Source organism: Pristiophorus japonicus, unplaced genomic scaffold (genome assembly GCF_044704955.1).
Source record: "Pristiophorus japonicus isolate sPriJap1 unplaced genomic scaffold, sPriJap1.hap1 HAP1_SCAFFOLD_1476, whole genome shotgun sequence".
In the NCBI taxonomy this organism is placed as follows: Eukaryota; Metazoa; Chordata; class Chondrichthyes; family Pristiophoridae; genus Pristiophorus; species Pristiophorus japonicus.
In genome coordinates, this window is record NW_027251151.1 from 41,086 (window position 1) to 63,628 (window position 22,543).

The window sequence follows — 22,543 nt, forward strand, 5'->3', positions numbered from 1 at the left end:
GTAGAAGGTTAAGGGGCGATCGGATCGAAGTTTTCAGGGTATTAAGGGGAACAGAGAGGGGTAGATCGAGAGACACTATTGCCGCTGGTCGGACGAGGGGCACAGTCTGAAAGTTACAGCCAGACCTTTCAGGAGTGACGTTAGGAAACATTTCGACACACACACAGGGTGGGAGAGGTTTGGGACTCTCTCCCGCAAACGGCAATCGGTCCTGGGGGTCAAGTGTTCATTTTAAATCCCAGATTGATAGCTTTCTGTTAACCAAAGGTATTCAGGGTTATGGGCCAAACGCGGGTCAGTGGAGTTAGGTCACAGACCAGCCACGATCTCACTGAATGGCCGAACAGGCTCGAGGGGCCTTAGTCACGTTGACAGACCTGTTCCGCAGGAGGGTCAGAAAGGGGGCCTGCTCTTAAAGGGACAGTCCCTCTGCGCAGGTGAAAGACAGACTTGCGTTTATACAGCGCCTTTCCCCCACCACCGGACGTCCCACAGCGCCTCACGGCCAATGAAGTACTGTTGGAGCGCGCTCCCCTGTTGCATTGTGGGAAACGCCAATTTGCGCACAGCAAGCTCCCACACACAGCGATGTGATATTGACCCAGGAGGTGCGGTCAGGGACGGAGCTGGCGTCACTTACCTCTCGCAACGTTCCCGGAGCTTCTTTATCTGCGTGGCCTGGCAGTCCATCGCCACCTCCCTCAAGCGGGTCTGTAGCTGTGGGATAGAGCGGTTACCGTGGTTACAGGCGGCTGCAATTCGGAACGATGGGACCCGGCCCCCTTCCAAGGCAAATGGTGCGTTGGCCTGTATTACAGGAGGGTTTGAGTACAAGAGTAAAGACGGCTTGCTGCAATTATACAGGGCCCTGGTGAGACCACACCTGGAGTACTGCGTGCAGTTATACAGGGCCCTGGTGAGACCACACCTGGAGTACTGCGTGCAGTTATACAGGGCCCTGGTGAGACCACACCTGGAGTATTGTGCACAGTTCTGGTCTCCTTACCCAAGGAAGGATATACTGGCCATAGAGGGAGAGCAGCGAAGGTTCACCAGACTGATTCCTGGGATGGGGGGGATTGTCCTATGAGGAGAGATTGAGCAGACTGGGCCGATATTCTCTGGAGTTTAGAAGAATGAGAGGGGATCCCATTGAAACACACACAATACTTACAGGGCTTGACAGGGTAGATGCAGGGAGGGTGTTTCCCCCCCGGGGCTGGGGAGTCTAGAACCAGGGCTCACAGTCTCAGGATAAGGGCTCGGCCATTTAGGACGGAGATGAGGAGGGATTTCTTCACTCAGAGGGGGGTGAATCTTTGGAATTCTCTGCCCCAGAGGGCCGTGGGAGGCTCAGTCTTCGAGGCCGAGATTTTTGGATATTGAGGGAATCGAGGGATCGGGCGGGGAAAGTGGAGTTGAGGTCGAAGGTCAGCCGCGATCTGATTGGATGGCGGAGCAGGCTCGAGGGGCCGAATGGCCGGACTCCTGCTCCCGACGCTCTGATTTCTCTCAGCCCCCCCCCCCCTCACGGCCCCCCTCACCTGCCGCAGGTGCTCCTGTTTCTTGGCCTTCTCCACCCGGTGCTGGCCCTCGCGGAGCTGCAGTAACTCGGTCAGCTGCCCTTGCTTCAAGTCGCCCACCTTCTCCAGGGCCTCTTTCTCCAACGCAGCCAGCTGCCTGCGCAGGGGGTTCGGGGAGGGCGACGAGCTGCGGGCGGGAAGCAGAGAGTGTGTCGGCTGCTCCAGAACCGAACCCGAACATCCTTCCCCTCTCTACACCCGCCTCACACCACCACCGCACGTCCCACAGCGCCTCACAGCCAATGAAGTACTATCGGAGTGCGCTCACTGTTGTAATGTGGGAAACGCCAATTTGCGCACAGCAAGCTCCCACACACAGCGATGTGATAATGACCCGGATCATCTGTTTTAGTGATGTTGGTCGAGGGATAAATATTGGCCCCAGGACACCGGGGAGAACTCCCCCTGCTCTTCTTCCAATAGTGGCCCCGGGATCTTTTACATCCACCCGAGAGGGCAGACGGGGCCTCGGTTTAACGTCTCATCCGATAGATGGCCCCTCCGACAGTGCGATGCTCCCTCAGTACCGCCCCTCCGACAGTGCGGCGCTCCCTCAGTACTGCCCCTCCGACAGTGCGGCACTCCCTCAGTACTGCCCCTCCGACAGTGCGGGACTCCCTCAGTACTACCCCTCCAACAGTGCAGCACTCCCTCAGTACTGCCCCTCCAACAGTGCGGCGCTCCCTCAGTACTGCCCCTCCGACAGTGCGGCACTCCCTCAGTACTGCCCCTCCGACAGTGCGGCGCTCCCTCAGTACTGCCCCTCCGACAGTGCAGCGCTCCCTCAGTACTGCCCCTCCGACAGTGCGGCGCTCCCTCAGTACTGCCCCTCCGACAGTGCAGCGCTCCCTCAGTACTGCCCCTCCGACAGTGCGGCGCTCCCTCAGTACTGCCCCTCCGACAGTGCAGCGCTCCCTCAGTACTGCCCCTCCGACAGTGCGGCGCTCCCTCAGTACCGCCCCTCCCACAGTGCTGAGTCCCTCTCTATACCAGCACTGACTCTATCAGCCATTGCTGAAAAATTCAATTTCAGCCGCCACGAATGACCCATCGTTACAAATCCCGTTAAATCCTCATCCGGGGGGAGAGAGAGCGCGCGCGGGGGGGGGGGGGAAGAGAGAGAGAGCGCGGGGGGGGGGGGGGGGGGGAAGAGAGAGAGAGCGCGGGGGGGGGGGGGGGGGAAGAGAGAGAGAGCGCGGGGGGAAGAGAGAGCACGGGGGGGGGGGGGAGGGGGAGAGGGAGAGCGCGAGGGGGGGAGAGAGAGCGTGGGGGGGGGGGGGGGAGAGAGCGCGGGGGGGGAGAGAGAGAGAGCGCGGGGGGGGAGAGAGAGAGAGCGCGGGGGGGGAGAAGAGAGAGAGCGCGGGGGGGAGAGAGAGAGAGAGAGAGCGCGGGGGGGGGAAGAGAGAGAGAGCGCGCGGGGGGGGGGGGGGGGGGAGAGAGAGCGCGCGAGGGGGGGGAGGGAGAGCACGGGGGGGGGGAAGAGAGAGAGCGCGGGGGGTAAAGAGCGCGAGGGGGGGGGCACTCCCGCGACTCACTTGCGATTGCTGCAGCGTCGGAGCTCCTTGGTGGTCTGTGACACGCGGCGAAGATTCTCGCTCTGGATCTGGTGAACTTTTCCCTGCTGCTCCTTGCTCTGGGCGGAGATCTTCTTCAAGTGCTTCTTCTTCACCTCCCGCAACTCCTTGTCCTGTTTCTTCTGCAGCTTGACGTAGGCCTTCTGCTGCTTCAGCTCTTCCACTGGTAGAGCCGTCACCTCTGGGAGAGAGGGCGGGGGAGATGGGGGGGGGGGGGGAGGTGAGGGGGGGGTTTAGAAACGTGGCCCTCTCCTGCTACACACGGCGTCCAGCCACTCAATGCCCCACCCGGGGAGGTACTGAACCCCCCCCACACACACACAGCAGGAAAGGCCCAGGCTTCATCTCGGGCCTAGTAGGCCAAGCACAGCCTGGAGTAGCAACCACCTGTATTTATATAGCGCCTTCAACATAATGAAACGTCCCAGGGAGCTTCACAGGCGTGTTATGCGATAAAAAATTTGACCGCGAGCCACATACGGAGATATTGGGGACAGGCGACCAAAAGCTGGGTCAGAGAGGTGGGTTTTAAGGAGCATCGTAAAGGAGGAGAGAGAGGCGGAGAGGTTTAGGGAGGGAGTTCCAGAGCTTGGGGCCCAGGCAGCTGAAGGCACGGCCACCGATGGTGGAGCGATGGGAATCGGGGGATGGGCAAGAGGCCAGAATTGGAGGAGCGCAGAGATCTCGGAGGGTTGTGGGGTTGGAGGGGGTTACAGAGATAGGGAGGGGTGTAGGGGCTGGAGGAGGTTACAGAGATAGGGAGGGGTGTTGGGCTGGAGGAACTTACAGAGATAGGGAGGGGTGTAGGGTCCATGGAGGGATTTGTAAACTAGGATGAGAATTTTGAAATCGTGGCATTGCTTAACCGGGAGCCAATGTAGGTCAGCGAGCACAGGGGGTGATGGGTGAGTGGGACTCGGTGTGAGTTAGGACACGGGGTCAGTGAGCACAGGGTGTGATGGGTGAGTGGGACTGGGTGTGAGTTAGGACACGGGGTCAGTGAGCACAGGGGGTGATGGGTGAGTAGGACTGGGTGTGAGTTAGGACACGGGGCAGTGAGCACAGGGGGTGATGGGTGAGTGGGACTGGGTGTGAGTTAGGACACGGGGTCAGTGAGCACAGGGGGTGATGGGTGAGTGGGACTGGGTGTGAGTTAGGACACGGGGCAGTGAGCACAGGGGGTGATGGGTGAGTGGGACTGGGTGTGAGTTAGGACACGGGGCAGTGAGCACAGGGGGTGATGGGTGAGTGGGACTCGGTGTGAGTTAGGACACAGGGCAGTGAGCACAGGGGGTGATGGGTGAGTGGGACTGGGTGTGAGTTAGGACACGGGGCACAGGGGGTGATGGGTGAGTGGGACTCGGTGGGAGTTAGGACACAGGGCAGTGAGCACAGGGGGTGATGGGTGAGTGGGACTGGGTGTGAGTTAGGACACGGGGCAGTGAGCACAGGGGGTGATGGGTGAGTGGGACTGGGTGTGAGTTAGGACACGGGGCAGTGAGCACAGGGGGTGATGGGTGAGTGGGACTGGGTGCGAGTTAGGACACGGGTCAGTGAGCACAGGGGGTGATGGGTGAGTGGGACTGGGTGTGAGTTAGGACACGGGTCAGTGAGCACAAGGGGTGATGGGTGAGCGGGACTGGGTGCGAGTTAGGACACGGGGGCAGCCGAGTTTTAGATCACCTCGAGTTTACGTCGGGTAGAATGTGGGAGGCCGGCCAGGAGTGCGTTGGAATGGTCAAGTCTGGAGGTAACAGAGGCAGGGGTGAGGGCTTCAGCAGCGGATGAGCTGAGGCAGGGGGCGGAGACGGGCGATGTTACGGAGGGGGAAACAGGCGGCTTTAGTTATGCTGCGGGATATGTGGCCGGAAGCTCATCTCGGGGTCTGATCTGACCCCCAGGTTGCGAACAGTCTGGTTCAGCCTCAGACAGGAGTTGGGGAGAGGGCTGGAGTCGGGGGTGGGGCTGGGGAACGCAGTTTGTGGCGGGGACCGAAAACAACGGCTTCGGTCTTCCCGATATTCAACCGGAGAAAATTTCTGCTGATCCAGCACTGGATGTGGGACACGCAGTCTGACAATTCAGAGAGCGTGGAGTGGGGGGGGGGGGCGAGAGAAGTGGGGGAGGGGTAGAGCTGGGGGTCGCCAGTGTACGTGTGGAAACTGCCGCTGTGTTTCCGGATAATGTCGCCAAGGGGCAGCATGTAGATGGGGAACAGGAGGGGGCCAAGGAGAGATACTTGGGGGGGGGGGGCCCCAGAGGTAACGATGATGGGTGGGAAGAGAAGCCTTTGCAGGCGATTCTCTGGCTACGGTTCGATGGATAAGAACGGAACCAGGCGAGTGCAGTCCCACCCAGCTGGACGATGGAGGAGAGGCGTTGGAGGAGGATGGAGTGACACGTTTGGTGTGGGTACCGAGTCCGAGGGAGGGCAAGGGGGCGGTGAGGGGAGGGTAGGCCCGGTTTGGGGCCTGTGGTAGTTGGAAGCCCAAGTCAACCCACTCCCCTTACCCTGACAACACACACACACACACACACACACACTCTCTCTCTCTCTCGGGCCGCTCGCAAGGCCTACCTGACAAGATACTGGGAATCCAATCCTCCGGAATACGCTGATTACCTGTTTCCAAAGGGGAAAAAAAAGGAGAGAGAAAGAAATATCGGAGGTGGGTCATTCAGTGAGAAAACCACAGGCCTCATCCAAGGCCCGCCATCCTCTCTCCCCCACCACACTCACAACCCTGCCACCCGGGGAATTCACCCAGGATCCTGCTCCTCATCACTGGCCAGTCAAACAGGAGGAGGCCCATTCAGCCCCTCGAGCCTGTTACATTAGGAACAGGAGGAGGCCATTCAGCCCCTCGAGCCTGTTACATTAGGAACAGGAGGAGGCCCATTCAGCCCCTCGAGCCTGTTACATTAGGAACAGGAGGAGGCCATTCAGCCCCTCGAGCCTGTTACACAGGAACAGGAGGAGGCCATTCAGCCCCTCGAGCCTGTTACATTAGGAACAGGAGGAGGCCGTTCAGCCCCTCGAGCCTGTTACATTAGGAACAGGAGGAGGCCATTCAGCCCCTTGAGCCTGTTACATTAGGAACAGGAGGAGGCCGTTCAGCCCCTCGAGCCTGTTACATTAGGAACAGGAGGAGGCCATTCAGCCCCTCGCGCCTGTTTCATTAGGAACAGGAGGAGGCCATTCAGCCCCTCGAGCCTGTTACATTAGGAACAGAAGGATCCCATTGGGGCCCCTCGAGCCTGTTACATTAGGAACAGGAGGAGGCCATTCAGCCCCTCGAGCCTGTTACATTAGGAACAGGAGGAGACCCATTCAGCCCCTCGAGCCTGTTACATTAGGAACAGGAGGAGGCCATTCAGCCCCTCTAGCCTGCTCCACCATTCAATCAGATCGCGGCTGATCTGTATTTTAACCCCATCTACCCGCCTTGGTTCCGTAACCCTTAATACCCTGACCCAACAAAAATCTCTCCATCCCAGTTTTGACCTTTCCAATTGACCCCCGACCTCGACAGCGTTTTGGGGGAGAGAGTTCCCGATTCCCAGGGCCCTTTGTGTGAAGAAGTGCTCCCTGACATCACCCTGAACGGCCGGGCTCTAATGGTAAGGTGTCGCCCCCTTGTTCTGGACTGACCCACCAGAGGGAACACTTTCTCTCTCGATCTCCCCCATCGAACCCTTTAACCCTCTCAAACCCCTCGATGAGATCGCCCCTTAACCTTCCCCACTCGAGGGAACACAGGCCCAGTCTGTGTGTGTGTGACCTGCCCTCGGGATTTAACCCTCGAAGCCCCGGGGTATGGTTCTGGTGAATCTGCCCCGCTGCCCCTCCGAGGGGCGGGGGGCCCCCAAAGAGTTGGTACCTGTGTCCTGCGAGCCTTTGTTGTCTCCGACAGAGGGAGTGAGCGAGGTTCTGGGGGGCACGGCACTGGCGGGGCAATCATCGTCTTTGTTAGCGGGATCCTCGGCCGGCATGGAAGGTTCCGGACTAACCAAGCGGATCGCCTGGGTCGGGAGGGGGAAGAGGAGATCTCGTCAACGTCAGCAAATGGTCAACACAATGTGTTAAAACACAGCTCCCAGCCCACACTGTTGCCGTTCCCTCCCTTCTGGTCTGAGCGAGGGGCTCGATAATCGGACCTTAACCTCCCCACCCACCCTCCGACAAGACAGACACAAGAACATAAGAAATAGGAGCAGGAGTCGGCCATTCGGCCCCTCGAGCCTGCTCCGCCATTTAATACGATCGTGGCTGATCCGATCATGGACTCAGCTCCACTTCCCCGCCCGCTCCCCATAACCCTTCACTCCCTTATCGCTCAAAAATCTGTCTATCTCCACCTTAAATATATTCACTGTCCCAGCCTCCACAGCTCTCTGAGGCAGAGAATTCCACAGATTTACAACCCTCAGAGAAGGAATTCCTCCTCATCTCAGTTTTAAATGGGCGGCCCCTTATTCTAAGACCATGCCCCCTAGTTCTAGTCTCCCCCATCAGTGGGAACATCCTCTCTGCATCCACCTTGTCAAGCCCCCTCATAATCTGATACGTTTCGATAAGATCACCTCTCATTCTTCTGAATTCCAATGAGTAGAGGCCCAACCTCCTCAACCGTTCCTCATAAGTCAACTCCTTCATATTTAAGGAAACTATTTCTATTTAATTAAAACAACCTGCATTTATATAGCGCCTGTAACGTAGTGTAACGTCCCGGGGTGCTTCACAGGGGCGTAAATCAGACACACTCTGACCCCGAGCCACATACGGAGATATTGGGGCAGGTGACCAAAAGCTGGGTCAGAGAGGTCGGTTTTAAGGAGCGTCTTAAAGGAGGAGAGAGAGGCGGAGAGGTTTAGGGAGGGAGTTCCAGAGCTTGGGGCCCAGGCAGCTGAAGGCACGGCCACCGATGGTGGAGCGATGGGAATCGGGGGATGGGCAAGAGCCCAGAATTGGAGGAGAGCAGAGATCTCGGAGGGGTGTAAGGCTGGAGGGGGTTACAGAGATATGGAGGGGTGTAGGGGCTGGAGGAGGTTACAGAGATAGGGAGGGGTGTAGGGGCTGGAGGAGGTTACAGAGATAGGGAGGGGTGTAGGGGCTGGAGGGGGTTACAGAGATAGGGAGGGAACGAGGAGGGATTTGAACACGAGGATGGGGAATTTTGAAATCGAGGCGTTGCTTAACCGGGAGCCAATGTAGGTCAGTGAGCACGGGGAGTGATGGATGAGTGGGACTGGGTGCGAGTTAGGACACGGGGCAGCGAGCACAGGGGGTGATGGGTGAGTGGGACTCGGTGCGAGTTAGGACACGGGGCAGTGAGCACAGCGGGTGATGGGTGAGTGGGACTGGCTGCGAGTTAGGACACGGGTCAGTGAGCACAGGGGGTGATGGGTGAGTGGGACTCGGTGCGAGTTAGGACACAGGGCAGCGAACACAGGGGGTGATGGGTGAGTGGGACTCGGTGCAAGTTAGGAGACGGAGCAGCGAGCACAGGGAGTGATGGGTGAGTGGGACTGGGTGCGAGTTAGGACACGGGGCAGTGAGCACAGGGGGTGATGGGTGAGTGGGACTGGTTGCGAGTTAGGACACGGGGCAGTGAGCACAGGGGGTGATGGGTGAGCGGGACTGGGTGCGAGTTAGGACACGGGGCAGTGAGCACAGGGGGTGATGGGTGAGCGGGACTCGGTGCGAGTTAGGACACGGGCAGTGAGCACAGGGGGTGATGGGTGAGCGGGACTCGGTGCAAGTTAGGAGACGGAGCAGCGAGCACAGGGGGTGATGGGTGAGCGGGACTCGGTGCGAGTTAGGACACGGGGCAGTGAGCACAGGGGGTGATGGGTGAGCGGGACTCGGTGCGAGTTAGGACACAGGGAGCAGCCGAGTTTTGGATCACCTCTAGTTTACGTCGGGTGGAATGTGGGAGGCCGGCCAGGAGTGCGTTGGAATAGTCAAGTCTGGAGGGGAGAGAGGCATGGATGAGGGCTTCAGCAGCGGATGAGCTGAGGCAGGGGAGGAGACAGGCGATGTTACGGAGGGGGAAACAGGCGGGTTTAGTTATGCACGTTTCACCAGCTCAGGAAGTCCCATCGAAGCTTCACGGCCAAAGAAGGACTTTTTCTGGAGAGCAGAAATGTCGGGAATAGGCGGCGGCCAATTAGCGCACAGCAAGCTCCCACACACAGCGATGTGATAATGACCCAGATCATCTGTTCTAGTGATGTTGGTCGAGGGATAAATTTTGGGCCCAGGACACCGGGGAGAACTCCCCCTGCTCTTCTTCCAATAGTGGCCGAGGAGATGAGGTGGGTGGCAGCCTGGAGTCTCGTCCTCGGGGCATGGGGGAAAGGCCGAGACGGAGGAGCGACAATTTTGGTCAACTACTGAGCATCATGGGACCCTGGTAGCATGTTCTTGCCCACGCACACACAGTCATATCCAGACACACACACACCCAGACAGACACACACCCATCCAGACAGACACACACCCATCCAGACAGACACACACACACACCCCCATCAAGACACACACACACACACACACAGACACACCCACACACACAGACACACCCAGACACACACACATCCAGACACACACACACACACACCCACCCAGACGCACACACACACACACAGACACACCCAGACACACACACACATCCAGACACACACACACACACACACCCAGACACACACACATCTAGACACACATCCAGACAGACACACATCCAGACAGACGCACCCACACCCAGACACACACACCCACACCCAGACACACACACCCACACCCAGACACACACACCCACACCCAGACACACACACCCACACCCAGACACACACCCACACCCAGACACACACCCACACCCAGACGCACACCCACACCCAGACGCACACCCACACCCTGACACACACCCAAACCCTGACACACACGCACAGACACCCAGACACACACACCCAGACACACACCTCCCCACAAACTGCCCTCCCTTCACCCCCCCAACTCCAGTCAGCTCCTGCTCAGGAAGGAGACAGAGGGCGGGAGGGGAGGAGGACTAGATTGGTCACCCCCCCCGGCCTCAGCAGGGCACGTGCTGGGGGTACAGGGTGTGGGGGAGGGGGCGAACACGACCCTTGACCTCACCTCGTCTTCCCCCGTCAGTGACACCAGCTGTTTCGAACGCTGCTCCATCAGGCAGACGTGTTTGATGGGATTGTACAGGGCCTCGATATAATCTGAGGGAACACAGGTCACATCGATCATACAACGGGGTTAGATACAGAGTAAAGCTCCCTCGACACTGTCCCATCAAACACTCCCAGGGCAGGTACAGGGGGTTAGATACAGAGTAAAGCTCCCTCTACACTGTCCCATCAAACACTCCCAGGGCCGGTACAGGGGGTTAGATACAGAGTAAAGCTCCCTCTACACTGTCCCATCAAACACTCCCAGGGCAGGTACAGGGGGTTAGATACAGAGTAAAGCTCCCTCTACACTGTCCCATCAAACACTCCCAGGGCAGGTACAGGGGGTTAGATACAGAGTAAAGCTCCCTCTACACTGTCCCATCAAACACTCCCAGGGCAGGTACAGGGGGTTAGATACAGAGTAAAGCTCCCTCTACACTGTCCCATCAAACACTCCCAGGGCAGGTACAGGGGGTTAGATACAGAGTAAAGCTCCCTCTACACTGTCCCATCAAACACTCCCAGGGCAGGTACAGGGGGTTAGATACAGAGTAAAGCTCCCTCTACACTGTCCCATCAAACACTCCCAGGGCAGGTACAGGGGGTTAGATACAGAGTAAAGCTCCCTCTACACTGTCCCATCAAACACTCCCAGGGCAGGTACAGGGGGTTAGATACAGAGTAAAGCTCCCTCTGCACTGTCCCATAAAACACTCCCAGGGCAGGTACAGCACGGGGTTAGATACAGAGTAAAGCTCCCTCTACACTGTCCCATCAAACACTCCCAGGGCAGGTACAGGGGGTTAGATACAGAGTAAAGCTCCCTCTACACTGTCCCATCAAACACTCCCAGGGCAGGTACAGGGGGTTAGATACAGAGTAAAGCTCCCTCGACACTGTCCCATCAAACACTCCCAGGGCAGGTACAGCACGGGGTTAGATACAGAGTAAAGCTCCCTCGACACTGTCCCATCAAACACTCCCAGGGCAGGTACAGCACGGGGTTAGATACAGAGTAAAGCTCCCTCTACACTGTCCCATCAAACACTCCCAGGGCAGGTACAGCACGGGGTTAGATACAGAGTAAAGCTCCCTCTACACTGTCCCATCAAACACTCCCAGGGCAGGTACAGCACGGGGTTAGATACAGAGTAAAGCTCCCTCTACACTGTCCCATCAAACACTCCCAGGGCAGGTACAGGGGGTTCGATACAGAGTACAGCTCCCTCTACACTGTCCCATCAAACACTCCCAGGGCAGGTACAGGGGGTTCGATACAGAGTAAAGCTCTCTCTACACTGTTCCCGTTATGTCTGTGCGGATTGGAGCGAGGACGGTGATACGAACTGACCTCAGGGACTGCCCTCCTCCCCGGGCTCTGACCCTGCTCGCTCTGCACTGACCCCTGCTGGAAGGTCTGTACAGGAGCGGGAAAGGATTATCGGCGACGGCCCCCGCGGTCGAATAGCCCAGCAGTGCGGTATTGTCAGGGACCAGGAGAATGGCGGCTGGGCCTTCCCAGGAAACATCGACGTAGGCCAGAGGGACGGGAGGCCCGGTTCGTTCCTGGTATCCCTTGGCGATGGAAGGCCAAACTCGTGCGTCGAATCACACCGTCCCCCCGACCCCGGCACAATACAGAGAGACAAGCGCAGACCTGCGTGTGTGTCGGGCACATAGTCCTTCACGTCGGTGCTGACAAACAGTGCGGGAAGCTGCAAAGGTTGATTGCATTCGTTCCTCAGGCAGATGTAGTGGTAACCTGGGAGGGTGGAGCAGAGAGAGAGGGACACCAGTCACGTTCTGCATCAACCATTCCCCGTCACAGACTGAGGGAGCGCCGTACTGTGCTGTCGGAGGGGCGGTACTGAGGGTGATCCGCCTCCAGCCCTACACCCCTCCCTATCTCTCTAACCTCCTCCAGCCCCTACACCCCTCCCTATCTCTCTAACCCCCTCCAGCCCCTACACCCCTCCCTATCTCTGTAACCCCCTCCAGCCCTACACCCCTCCCTATCTCTCTAACCTCCTCCAGCCCTTACACCCCTCCCTATCTCTCTAACCACCTCCAGCCCCTACACCCCTCCCTATCTCTTTAACCTCCTCCAGCCCCTACACCCCTCCCTATCTCTCTAAACTCCTCCAGCCCCTACACCCCTCCCTATCTCTGTAACCCCCTCCAGCCCGACACCCCTCCCTATCTCTCTAACCCCCTCCAGCCCCTACACCCCTCCCTATCTCTGTAACCTCCTCCAGCCCCTACACCCCTCCCTATCTCTCTAACCTCCTCCAGCCCCTACACCCCTCCCTATCTCTGTAACCCCCTCCAGCCCCTACACCCCTCCCCATCTCTGCAACCCCCTCCAGTCCCTACAACCCTCCCTATCTCTGTAACTCCCTCCTGCCCCTACACCCCTCCCTATCTCTGTAACCTCCTCCAGCCCCTACACCCCTCCCTATCTCTGTAACCTCTTCCACCTCTACACCCCTCCCTATCTCTGTAACCTCCTCCAGCCCTACACCCCTCCCTATCTCTGTAACCCCCTCCAGCCCCTACACCCCTCCCTATCTCTCTAAACTCCTCCAGCCCCTACACCCCTCCCTATCTCTCTAACCTCCTCCAGCCCTACTCCCCTCCCTATCTCTCTAACCTCCTCCAGCCCCTACACCCCTCCCTATCTCTCTAACCTCCTCCAGTCCCTACAACCCTCCCTATCTCTGTAACCCCCTCCAGCCCCTACACCCCTCCCTATCTCTCTAAACTCCTCCAGCCCCTACACCCCTCCCTATCTCTCTAACCTCCTCCAGCCCCTACACCCCTCCCTATCTCTGTAACCTCCTCCAGCCCCTACACCCCTCCCTATCTCTGTAACCTCCTCCAGCCCTACACCCCTCCCTATCTCTCTAACCTCCTCCAGCCCCTACACCCCTCCCTATCTCTGTAACCTCCTCCAGCCCCTACAACCCTCCCTATCTCTGTAACCTCCTCAGCCCTACACCCCTCCCTATCTCTGTAACCTCTTCCACCTCTACACCCCTCCCTATCTCTCTAACCTCCTCCAGCCCTACACCCCTCCCTATCTCTGTAACCCCCTCCAACCCCGACACCCCTCCCTATCTCTGTAACCTCCTCCAGCCCCTACACCCCTCCCTATCTCTGTAACCCCCTCCAGCCCCGACACCCCTCCCTATCTCTGTAACCTCCTCCAGCCCCTACACCCCTCCCTATCTCTGTAACCTCCTCCAGCCCCTACACCCCTCCCTATCTCTGTAACCCCCTCCAGTCCCTACACCCCTCCCTATCTCTCTAACCCCCTCCAGTCCCTACAACCCTCCCTATCTCTGTAACCTCCTCCAGCCCCTACACCCCTCCCCGATCTCTGCGCTCCTCCAATTCTGCCCTCTTGCCCATCCCCCGATTCCCATCGCTCCACCATCGGTGGCCGTGCCTTCAGCTGCCTGGGCCCCAAGCTCTGGAACTCCCTCCCTAAACCTCTCCGCCTCTCTCTCTCCTCCTTTAAGACGCTTTTTAAAACCGACCTCTCTGACCCAGCTTTTGGTCACCTGTCCCCAATATCTCCGTATGTGGCTCGGGGTCAGAGTGTGTCTGATTTACGCTCCTGTGAAGCACCCTGGGAACGTTTCACTATGTTACAGGCGCTATATGAATGCAAGACTTTTTAAATTTCAGACACAGACTGGACTGAGAAATAAAACAGAGTTGAAATGCTAAGCATGGTAGTGAGGAGCGAGCCTCACTCAATGCCTTCGCACACGTTCACAATTGTCGTCACACTTACCCGGTCGAATAGCAGAAACCGGGAGGACCCGGTGACCTAGAAACTTCGCTCCTTCTTCAAACACGGCAATCCGCAGCGAGGCGAGCGTTGGTAGGACAACCTGTGGTGGGGGGCAGGGGGGGGGGGGGGGAGAGAAGGAGTTTCTGAGAGTGTGTTCAGTCAGTGATACCTCCGACAGTGCGGCACTCCCTCAGTACTGCCCCTCCGACACTCCCTCAGCACTGCCCCTCCGACAGTGAGGCACTCCCTCAGTACTGCCCCTCCGACAGTGAGGCACTCCCTCAGTACTGCCCCTCCGACAGTGCGGCACTCCCTCAGTACTGCCCCTCCGACAGTGCGCCGCTCCCTCAGTACTGCCCCTCCGACACTCCCTCAGCACTGCCCCTCCGACAGTGCGGCGCTCCCTCAGCACTGCCCCTCCGACAGTGCAGCACTCCCTCAGTACCGCCCCTCCGACAGTGCGGCACTCCCTCAGCACTGCCCCTCCGACACTCCCTCAGCACTGCCCCTCCGACAGTGCGGCACTCCCTCAGTACCGCCCCTCCGACAGTGAGGCACTCCCTCAGTACTGCCCCTCCGACACTCCCTCAGTACTGCCCCTCCGACACTCCCACAGCACTGCCCCTCCGACACTCCCTCAGCACTGCCCCTCCGACACTCCCTCAGTACTGCCCCTCCGACACTCCCTCAGTACTGCCCCTCCGACACTCCCACAGCACTGCCCCTCCGACACTCCCACAGCACTGCCCCTCCGACACTCCCTCAGCACTGCCCCTCCGACACTCCCTCAGTACTGCCCCTCCGACACTCCCACAGCACTGCCCCTCCGACACTCCCACAGTACTGCCCCTCCGACACTCCCACAGCACTGCCCCTCCGACACTCCCTCAGCACTGCCCCTCCGACACTCCCTCAGTACTGCCCCTCCGACACTCCCTCAGTACTGCCCCTCCGACAGTGCAGCGCTCCCTCAGTACTGCCCCTCCGACACTCCCTCAGTACTGCCCCTCCGACAGTGCGGCGCTCCCTCAGTACTGCCCCTCCGACAGTGCAGCGCTCCCTCAGCACTGCCCCTCCGACACTCCCTCAGCACTGCCCCTCCGACACTCCCTCAGTACTGCCCCTCCGACACTCCCTCAGCACTGCCCCTCCGACACTCCCTCAGTACCTTTCTGAAGACAAAGGGTTCGTCGTCCCAGACGGGGTTGAGCGAGTTGGCAAGGGTCTTAGTACGGAACTTGCGCTTGGTGTCGACGGGCAGCCCAAACATGTCCACCTCCACGTACATACCCACCTTCTTGTCAGACAGGAACTGGCCCGAGATTATCTGCAGCCAACGGGAACACAAAGGGATAGTATGCAGGTACAGCAAGTGATCAGGAAGGCCAATGGTATCTTGGCCTTTATTGCAAAGGGGATGGAGTATAAAAGCAGGGAAGTCTTGCTCCAGTTATACAGGGTATTGGTGAGGCCACACCTGGAGTACTGCGTGCAGTTTTGGTTTCCATATTTACGAAAGGATATACTTGCTTTGGAGGCAGTTCAGAGAAGGTTCACTCGGTTGATTCCGGGGATGAGGGGGTTGACTTATGAGGATAGGTTGAGGAGGTTGGGCCTCTACTCATTGGAATTCAGAAGAATGAGAGGTGATCTTATCGAAACGTATCAGATTATGAGGGGGCTCGACAAGGTGGATGCAGAGAGGATGTTTCCACTGATGGGGGGAGACTAGAACTAGGGGGCATGGTCTTAGAATAAGGGTCCGCCCATTTAAAACTGAGGTGAGGAGGAATTTCTTCTCTCAGAGGGTTGTAAATCTGTGGAATTCTCTGCCTCAGAGAGCTGTGGAGGCTGGGACATTGAATATATTTAAGACAGAGATAGACAGTTTCTGAACCGATAAGGGGGCAGGCAGGGAAGTGGAGCTGAGTCCATGATCGGATCAGCCATGATCGTATTAAATGGCGGAGCAGGCTCGAGGGGCCGAATGGCCGACTCCTGCTCCTAATGTAACAGACTCGAGGGGCTGAATGGCCTCCCCTGTTCCTAATGTAACAGGCTCGAGGGGCTGAATGGCCTCCTCCTGTCCCTAATGTAACAGGCTCGAGGGGCTGAATGGCCTCCTCCTTTTCCTAATGTAACAGACTCGAGGGGCTGAATGGCCTCCTCCTGTTCCTAACGTAACAGACTCGAGGGGCTGAATGGCCTCCTCCTGTTTCTAATGTAACAGGCTCGAGGGGCTGAATGGCCTCCTCCTGTTCCTAATGTAACAGGCTCGAGGGGCTGAATGGCCTTCTCCTGTTCCTAATGTAACAGGCTCGAGGGGCTGAATGGCCTCCTCCTGTTCCTAATGTAACAGACTCGAGGGGCTGAATGGCCTCCTGTTCCTCATGTAACAGGCTCGAGGGGCTGAATGGCCTCCTGTTCCCTATGTACCCCGATGCCCTGGGACTGAAGGGGTCATGATTTGGGCCCTGAGGCCCAGTTGGGAGGGTGTGGGGAGGGAGGGGAAGGCCCTTGCTCAGTGGGATGGGGAGAGGGGGGCCGGGGATCAGAGATACAGCTCAGGGCGCCCCGCACCTTGATGGAGACAGTGTTGGCTACAATCCCATCTACAATATTCTCCGTGAAGGGGTCAAAGTGCTTGTCCTTTCTCCTCATGAACTCTGGCTTCAGGATGTATCCACTGCGGCCATTGTACTCGAATATCCCCATGTTCAACTGCATCGGAAGGTCTGTGGGGGAAGGGAGAGAGAGGGAGGGTTAGCAACAAAGTCCCACACACACTGACTCTCACTGGGGTACGGGTCCCACACACACTGACTCTCACTGGGGTACGGGTCCCACACACACTGACTCTCACTGGGGTACAGTCCCACACACACTGACTCTCACTGGGGTACGGGTCCCACACACACTGACTCTCACTGGGGTACAGTCCCACACACACTGACTCTCACTGGGGTACGGGTCCCACACACACTGACTCTCACTGGGGTACAGTCCCACACACACTGACTCTCACTGGGGTACAGTCCCACACACACTGACTCTCACTGGGGTACAGTCCCACACACACTGACTCTCACTGGGTTACGGGTCCCACACACACTGACTCTCACTGGGGTACAGTCCCACACACACTGACTCTCACTGGGGTACAGTCCCACACATACCGACTCTCACTGGGGTACGGGTCCCACACACACTGACTCTCACTGGGGTACAGTCCCACACACACTGACTCTCACTGGGGTACAGTCCCACACACACTGACTCTCACTGGGATACGGGTCCCACACACACTGACTCTCACTGGGGTACAGTCCCACACACACTGACTCTCACTGGGGTACAGTCCCACACACACTGACTCTCACTGGGGTACAGTCCCATACACACTGACTCTCACTGGGGTACGGGTCCCACACACACTGACTCTCACTGGGGTACAGTCCCACACACACTGACTCTCACTGGGGTACAGTCCCACACACACTGACTCTCACTGGGGTACAGTCCCACACACACTGACTCTCACTGGGGTACAGTCCCACACACACTGACTCTCACTGGGGTACGGGTCCCACACACACTGACTCTCACTGGGGTACGGGTCCCACACACACTGACTCTCACTGGGGTGCGGGTCCCACATACACCGACTCTCACTGGGGTACGGGTCCCACACACACTGACTCTCACTGGGGTACGGGTCCCACACACACTGACTCTCACTGGGGTGCGGGTCCCACACACACTGACTCTCACTGGGGTACAGTCCCACACACACTGACTCTCACTGGGGTACAGTCCCACACACACTGACTCTCACTGGGGTACAGTCCCACACACACTGACTCTCACTGGGGTACAGTCCCACACACACTGACTCTCACTGGGATACAGTCCCACACACACCGACTCTCACTGGGGTACGGGTCCCACACACACTGACTCTCACTGGGGTACGGGTCCCACACACACTGACTCTCACTGGGGTACGGGTACCACACACACTGACTCTCACTGGGGTACGGGTCCCACACACACTGACTCTCACTGGGGTACGGGTCCCACACACACCGACTCTCACTGGGGTACAGTCCCACACACACTGACTCTCACTGGGGTACGGGTCCCACACACTGACTCTCACTGGGGTACGGGTCCCACACACACTGACTCTCACTGGGGTACAGTCCCACACACACTGACTCTCACTGGGGTACAGTCCCACACACACTGACTCTCACTGGGGTACAGTCCCACACACACTGACTCTCACTGGGGTACAGTCCCACACACACTGACTCTCACTGGGTTATGGGTCCCACACACACTGACTCTCACTGGGGTACAGTCCCACACACACTGACTCTCACTGGGGTACGGGTCCCACACACACTGACTCTCACTGGGGTACAGTCCCACACACACTGACTCTCACTGGGGTACAGTCCCACACACACTGACTCTCACTGGGGTACAGTCCCACACACACTGACTCTCACTGGGGTACAGTCCCACACACACTGACTCTCACTGGGGTACAGTCCCACACACACTGACTCTCACTGGGGTACGGGTCCCACACACACTGACTCTCACTGGGGTGCGGGTCCCACACACACTGACTCTCACTGGGGTACGGGTCCCACACACACTGACTCTCACTGGGGTACAGTCCCACACACACTGACTCTCACTGGGGTACAGTCCCACACACACTGACTCTCACTGGGGTACGGGGTCGCACTGACCCAGGGTCTGGAAGTTGAGTGCTACCATCTGACAGCCGGTGTTCCAGAAAACTTGGGGCATGTAGTTGGAGGAGTCGACTCGAGTCCCCTTGGGGTAAATCCGGCTCAGCTGCTTCTTGTTGTATCTGTGGGACGGTCGTCACGGAGAAATGGTGACAGCAGGGGAGACTCACCCATTGACCCCCGACCCCAACTGGCAGGCTCGACCCCCGACCCCAACTGGCAGGCTCAACCCCCGACCCCAACTGGCAGGCTCGACCCCCGACCCCAACTGGCAGGCTCGACCCCAACTGGCAGGCTCGACCCCCGACCCCAACTGGCAGGCTCGACCCCCGACCCCAACTGGCAGACTTAACCCCTTGACCCCTGACCCCAATTGGCAGACTTGACCCCTCACCCCACTTGACCACTGGACTCCAACTGGTTGACTCGCACCTGACCAAGGCTTGACCAAACTTGTCCCCTTGACCCTTCACCTCCCGCCTCTTTCATTCCCAATGGCGTCTGCCTCAAAGTCCATGCCCCTCCACCTCTCTCCTCCTCCCCCCCCACCCTCCCGGTCCTCTGCCTGACCTGCCGAGACCCCCCACTCCAACCGGTTCTCCCCCCCCACCCCCCCGACCACCATCGCGGCAAGCAAAGCAACTTCACTCTGCGACCATCCTCACTGCCGCCCACAGGCCCGAGCCTTTCAGTGGTCTCACCCAATACCCTGCCCCCCCAGGGCCCTCTTCCCCTCCCCCCAGGGCCCTCTCCCCCTCCCCCCAAGGGCCCTCTCCCCCCACCAGCCTCCAGCTCCCTCCCTTCACCACCCCCCCCCCCACCCCGGGCGACAGACAGACACCCATCAGGCGAAGGATACTCCACAAACTCCACGGGTGATTTGGTCAGCTGCTCCAACCCCTTGGTCTCGACCATCGAGGACATCTCGAAATATTTGTTCCTTTCTGCGAGGCGGGAAGGAGGGGTGGGGAGTGGGGGGGGGGGGAAGACAAGAGATTTAGCAGCACAAGTCCTCAGCGAACCCACCCAACGTCTCGATGCCCCTCGCCCTCTCCCGCAGGGCCACACTTGGAGAGGGACGTTCCAACACCAACCTACATTTGTGTAGCGCCTGTAATGCAGTAAAACGTGCCAAGGTGCGTCACAGGAGCGTAAATCAGACCCCCGAGCCACATAGGGAGATATTTCGACAGGCGACCAAAAGCTGGGTCAGAGAGGTGGGTTTTAAGGAATGTCTTGAAGGAGGCGAGAGAGGCGGAGAGGTTTAGGGAGGGAGTTCCAGAGCTTGGGGCCCAGGCAGCTGAAGGCACGGACACCGATGGTGGAGCGATGGGAATCGGGGGATGGGCAAGAGGGCAGAATTGGAGGAGCGCAGAGATCTCGGAGGGGTGTAGGGGCTGGAGGAGGTTACAGAGATAGGGAGGGGTGTAGGGGCTGGAGGGGGTTACAGAGATAGGGAGGGGTGTCGGGGCTGGAGGGGGTTAGAAGATAGGGAGGGTGTAGGGGCTGGAGGGGGTTACAGAGATAGGGAGGAATGTAACTCACTGGAGGAGGTTACAGAGATAGGGAGGGATGTAACTCACTGGAGGAGGTTACTGAGATAGGGAGGGGTGTAGGGGCTGGAGGGGGTTACAGAGATAGGGAGGGGTGTAGGGGCTGGAGGGGGTTACAGAGTTAGGGAGGGGTGTAGGGGCTGGAGGGGGTTACAGAGTTAGGGAGGGGTGTAGGGGCTGGAGGAGGTTACAGAGATAGGGAGGGGTGTAGGGGCTGGAGGGGGTTACAGAGATAGGGAGGGGTGTAACTCACTGGAGGCCACCTCGAACGACTTGAACTTGACTGGCTCCACATAGTTGACCAAGGTGGACATCTCCTCCGTGGCGTTGACCTCACTCCCGGCCGTTCCCTGCGGGTGCAAGTGGAAGGGTCAGAGGGCACAGAGCACCAAATCCCTCGGCCCAGGATTGCGCACCGTTCCCTCAACCCTGACCTCCCAGCCCCATCACTCTCCCCTCGGGTGCTTTACTGACAGTGCGGCGCTCCCTCAGTACTGCCCCTCCGACAGTGCGGCGCTCCCTCAGTACTGCCCCTCCGACAGTGCGGCACTCCCTCAGTACTGCCCCTCCGACAGTGCGGCGCTCCCTCAGTACTGTCCCTCCGACAGTGCGGCGCTCCCTCAGTACTGCCCCTCCGACAGTGCGGCGCTCCCTCAGTACTGCCGCTCCGACAGTGCGCCGCTCCCTCAGTACTGCCCCTCCGACAGTGCGGCACTCCCTCAGTACTGCCCCTCCGACAGTGCGGCGCTCCCTCAGTACTGCCGCTCCGACAGTGTTACGATATCCCCGCCAAGTGTACCTCATCTGTCGTGCTGGGCTGTTTCTTTAAATCTGGATCATCCTCCTCTTCATAGTCGCTCTCTGCGTCACGGTCTGGCAACACAGATCGACCTCAGTTAGACTCCCTGTGGCAGCGAGTTCCACATTCTCACCGCTCTCTGGGTAAAGAAGTTTCTCCTGAATTCCCCGTCGGGTTTATCAGTGACTGTCTGATATTGGTGGCCCCCAGTTCTGCTCTCCCCCCCCCCCCCCCACCCACAAGGGGAAACATTCTCCACATCTACCCTATCGAACCCCCTTCATCATGTTAAAGTCCTGCGTCAGGTCATCCTGCGACATCTCTTAACTTAACCCTTGGGGTACGGGTAAACCTGCAGAGCTGGTCACGGAGCTCCAGCTCTGGTCTAAGCAGCGTTCAGTACAGCTGCAGTATAACTTTGACCCTCCTTGTATTCCAGTCCGCCAGATATAAAGGCCCGCCTCCCATTAACCCGCTTGCATTTTCTGCCCCTCTTCCTGACATTTTAATGAGCGATTTTTCCGACCCCTAAATCGATTGGCCCCTCCACCGTTTTGAGACTTTCGCCATTTAATAAGTACCCTGTTCTACCCTTTCGGATGAGACATTAAACCGAGGCCCCGTCTGCCCTCTCGGGTGGATGTAAAAGATCCCGGGGCCACTATTGGAAGAAGAGCAGGGGGAGTTCTCCCCGGTGTCCTGGGGCCAATATTTATCCCTCGACCAACATCACTAAAACAGATGATCTGGGTCATTATCACATCGCTGTGTGTGGGAGCTTGCTGTGCGCAAATTGGCGTTTCCCACATTACAACAGTGAGCGCACTCCGATAGTACTTCATTGGCTGTGAGGCGCCGTGGGACGTCCGGTGGTGGGGAAAGGCGCTATATAAATGCACATCTGCTTTTCCTCAGTCCAAAGTTGGATGACCTCACATTTGCTGACAATTTGCCAGAGTTCTGCCCGTCCACGTAATCCTCTCATCCTCGTCTCCCCCGATACCCTCCCCCCGGACACCCCCTCCCACTCGCCCAATCCCCTCCCCCCGATAGTCTCCTCCTGCCCGCACACTTCCCCCTCCATCTCCCCCCGCCAGCCCCCGTACCGATGGACTTCCTCGGCAGCCTGCCGACCTCGGGCACATCACGGGGCAGCCGGTATTCTCCGTTGGGCAGGGCCTGCCCTCCGTCGCTGGCGTCGTTCACGGGGGATGCTGCCGGGGGGGGGGGGGAAACAGCGAGAGTCAGAGAGCAGTCCGCACCGCCCCC

At 58.5% G+C, this 22,543-nt stretch overlaps 1 protein-coding gene across 1 annotated transcript; it reads right to left on the minus strand.

Moving 5' to 3' along the window:
* Positions 1–636: 636 nt before the first annotated feature.
* Positions 637–22,488, minus strand: LOC139242816 (1-phosphatidylinositol 4,5-bisphosphate phosphodiesterase beta-1-like; the record flags this gene model as incomplete). The annotated part of the gene is made up of 15 exons (XM_070870509.1): positions 637–717; positions 1,545–1,710; positions 3,119–3,338; positions 5,736–5,780; positions 7,039–7,180; positions 10,314–10,405; positions 12,015–12,119; positions 14,157–14,256; positions 15,325–15,483; positions 16,737–16,891; positions 18,920–19,044; positions 19,782–19,866; positions 20,729–20,825; positions 21,275–21,348; positions 22,381–22,488. Coding segments are annotated over 15 exons (1,754 nt in total), but the record flags the coding sequence as incomplete, so codon positions are not given.
* Between the last annotated feature and the right edge of the window lie 55 nt (positions 22,489–22,543).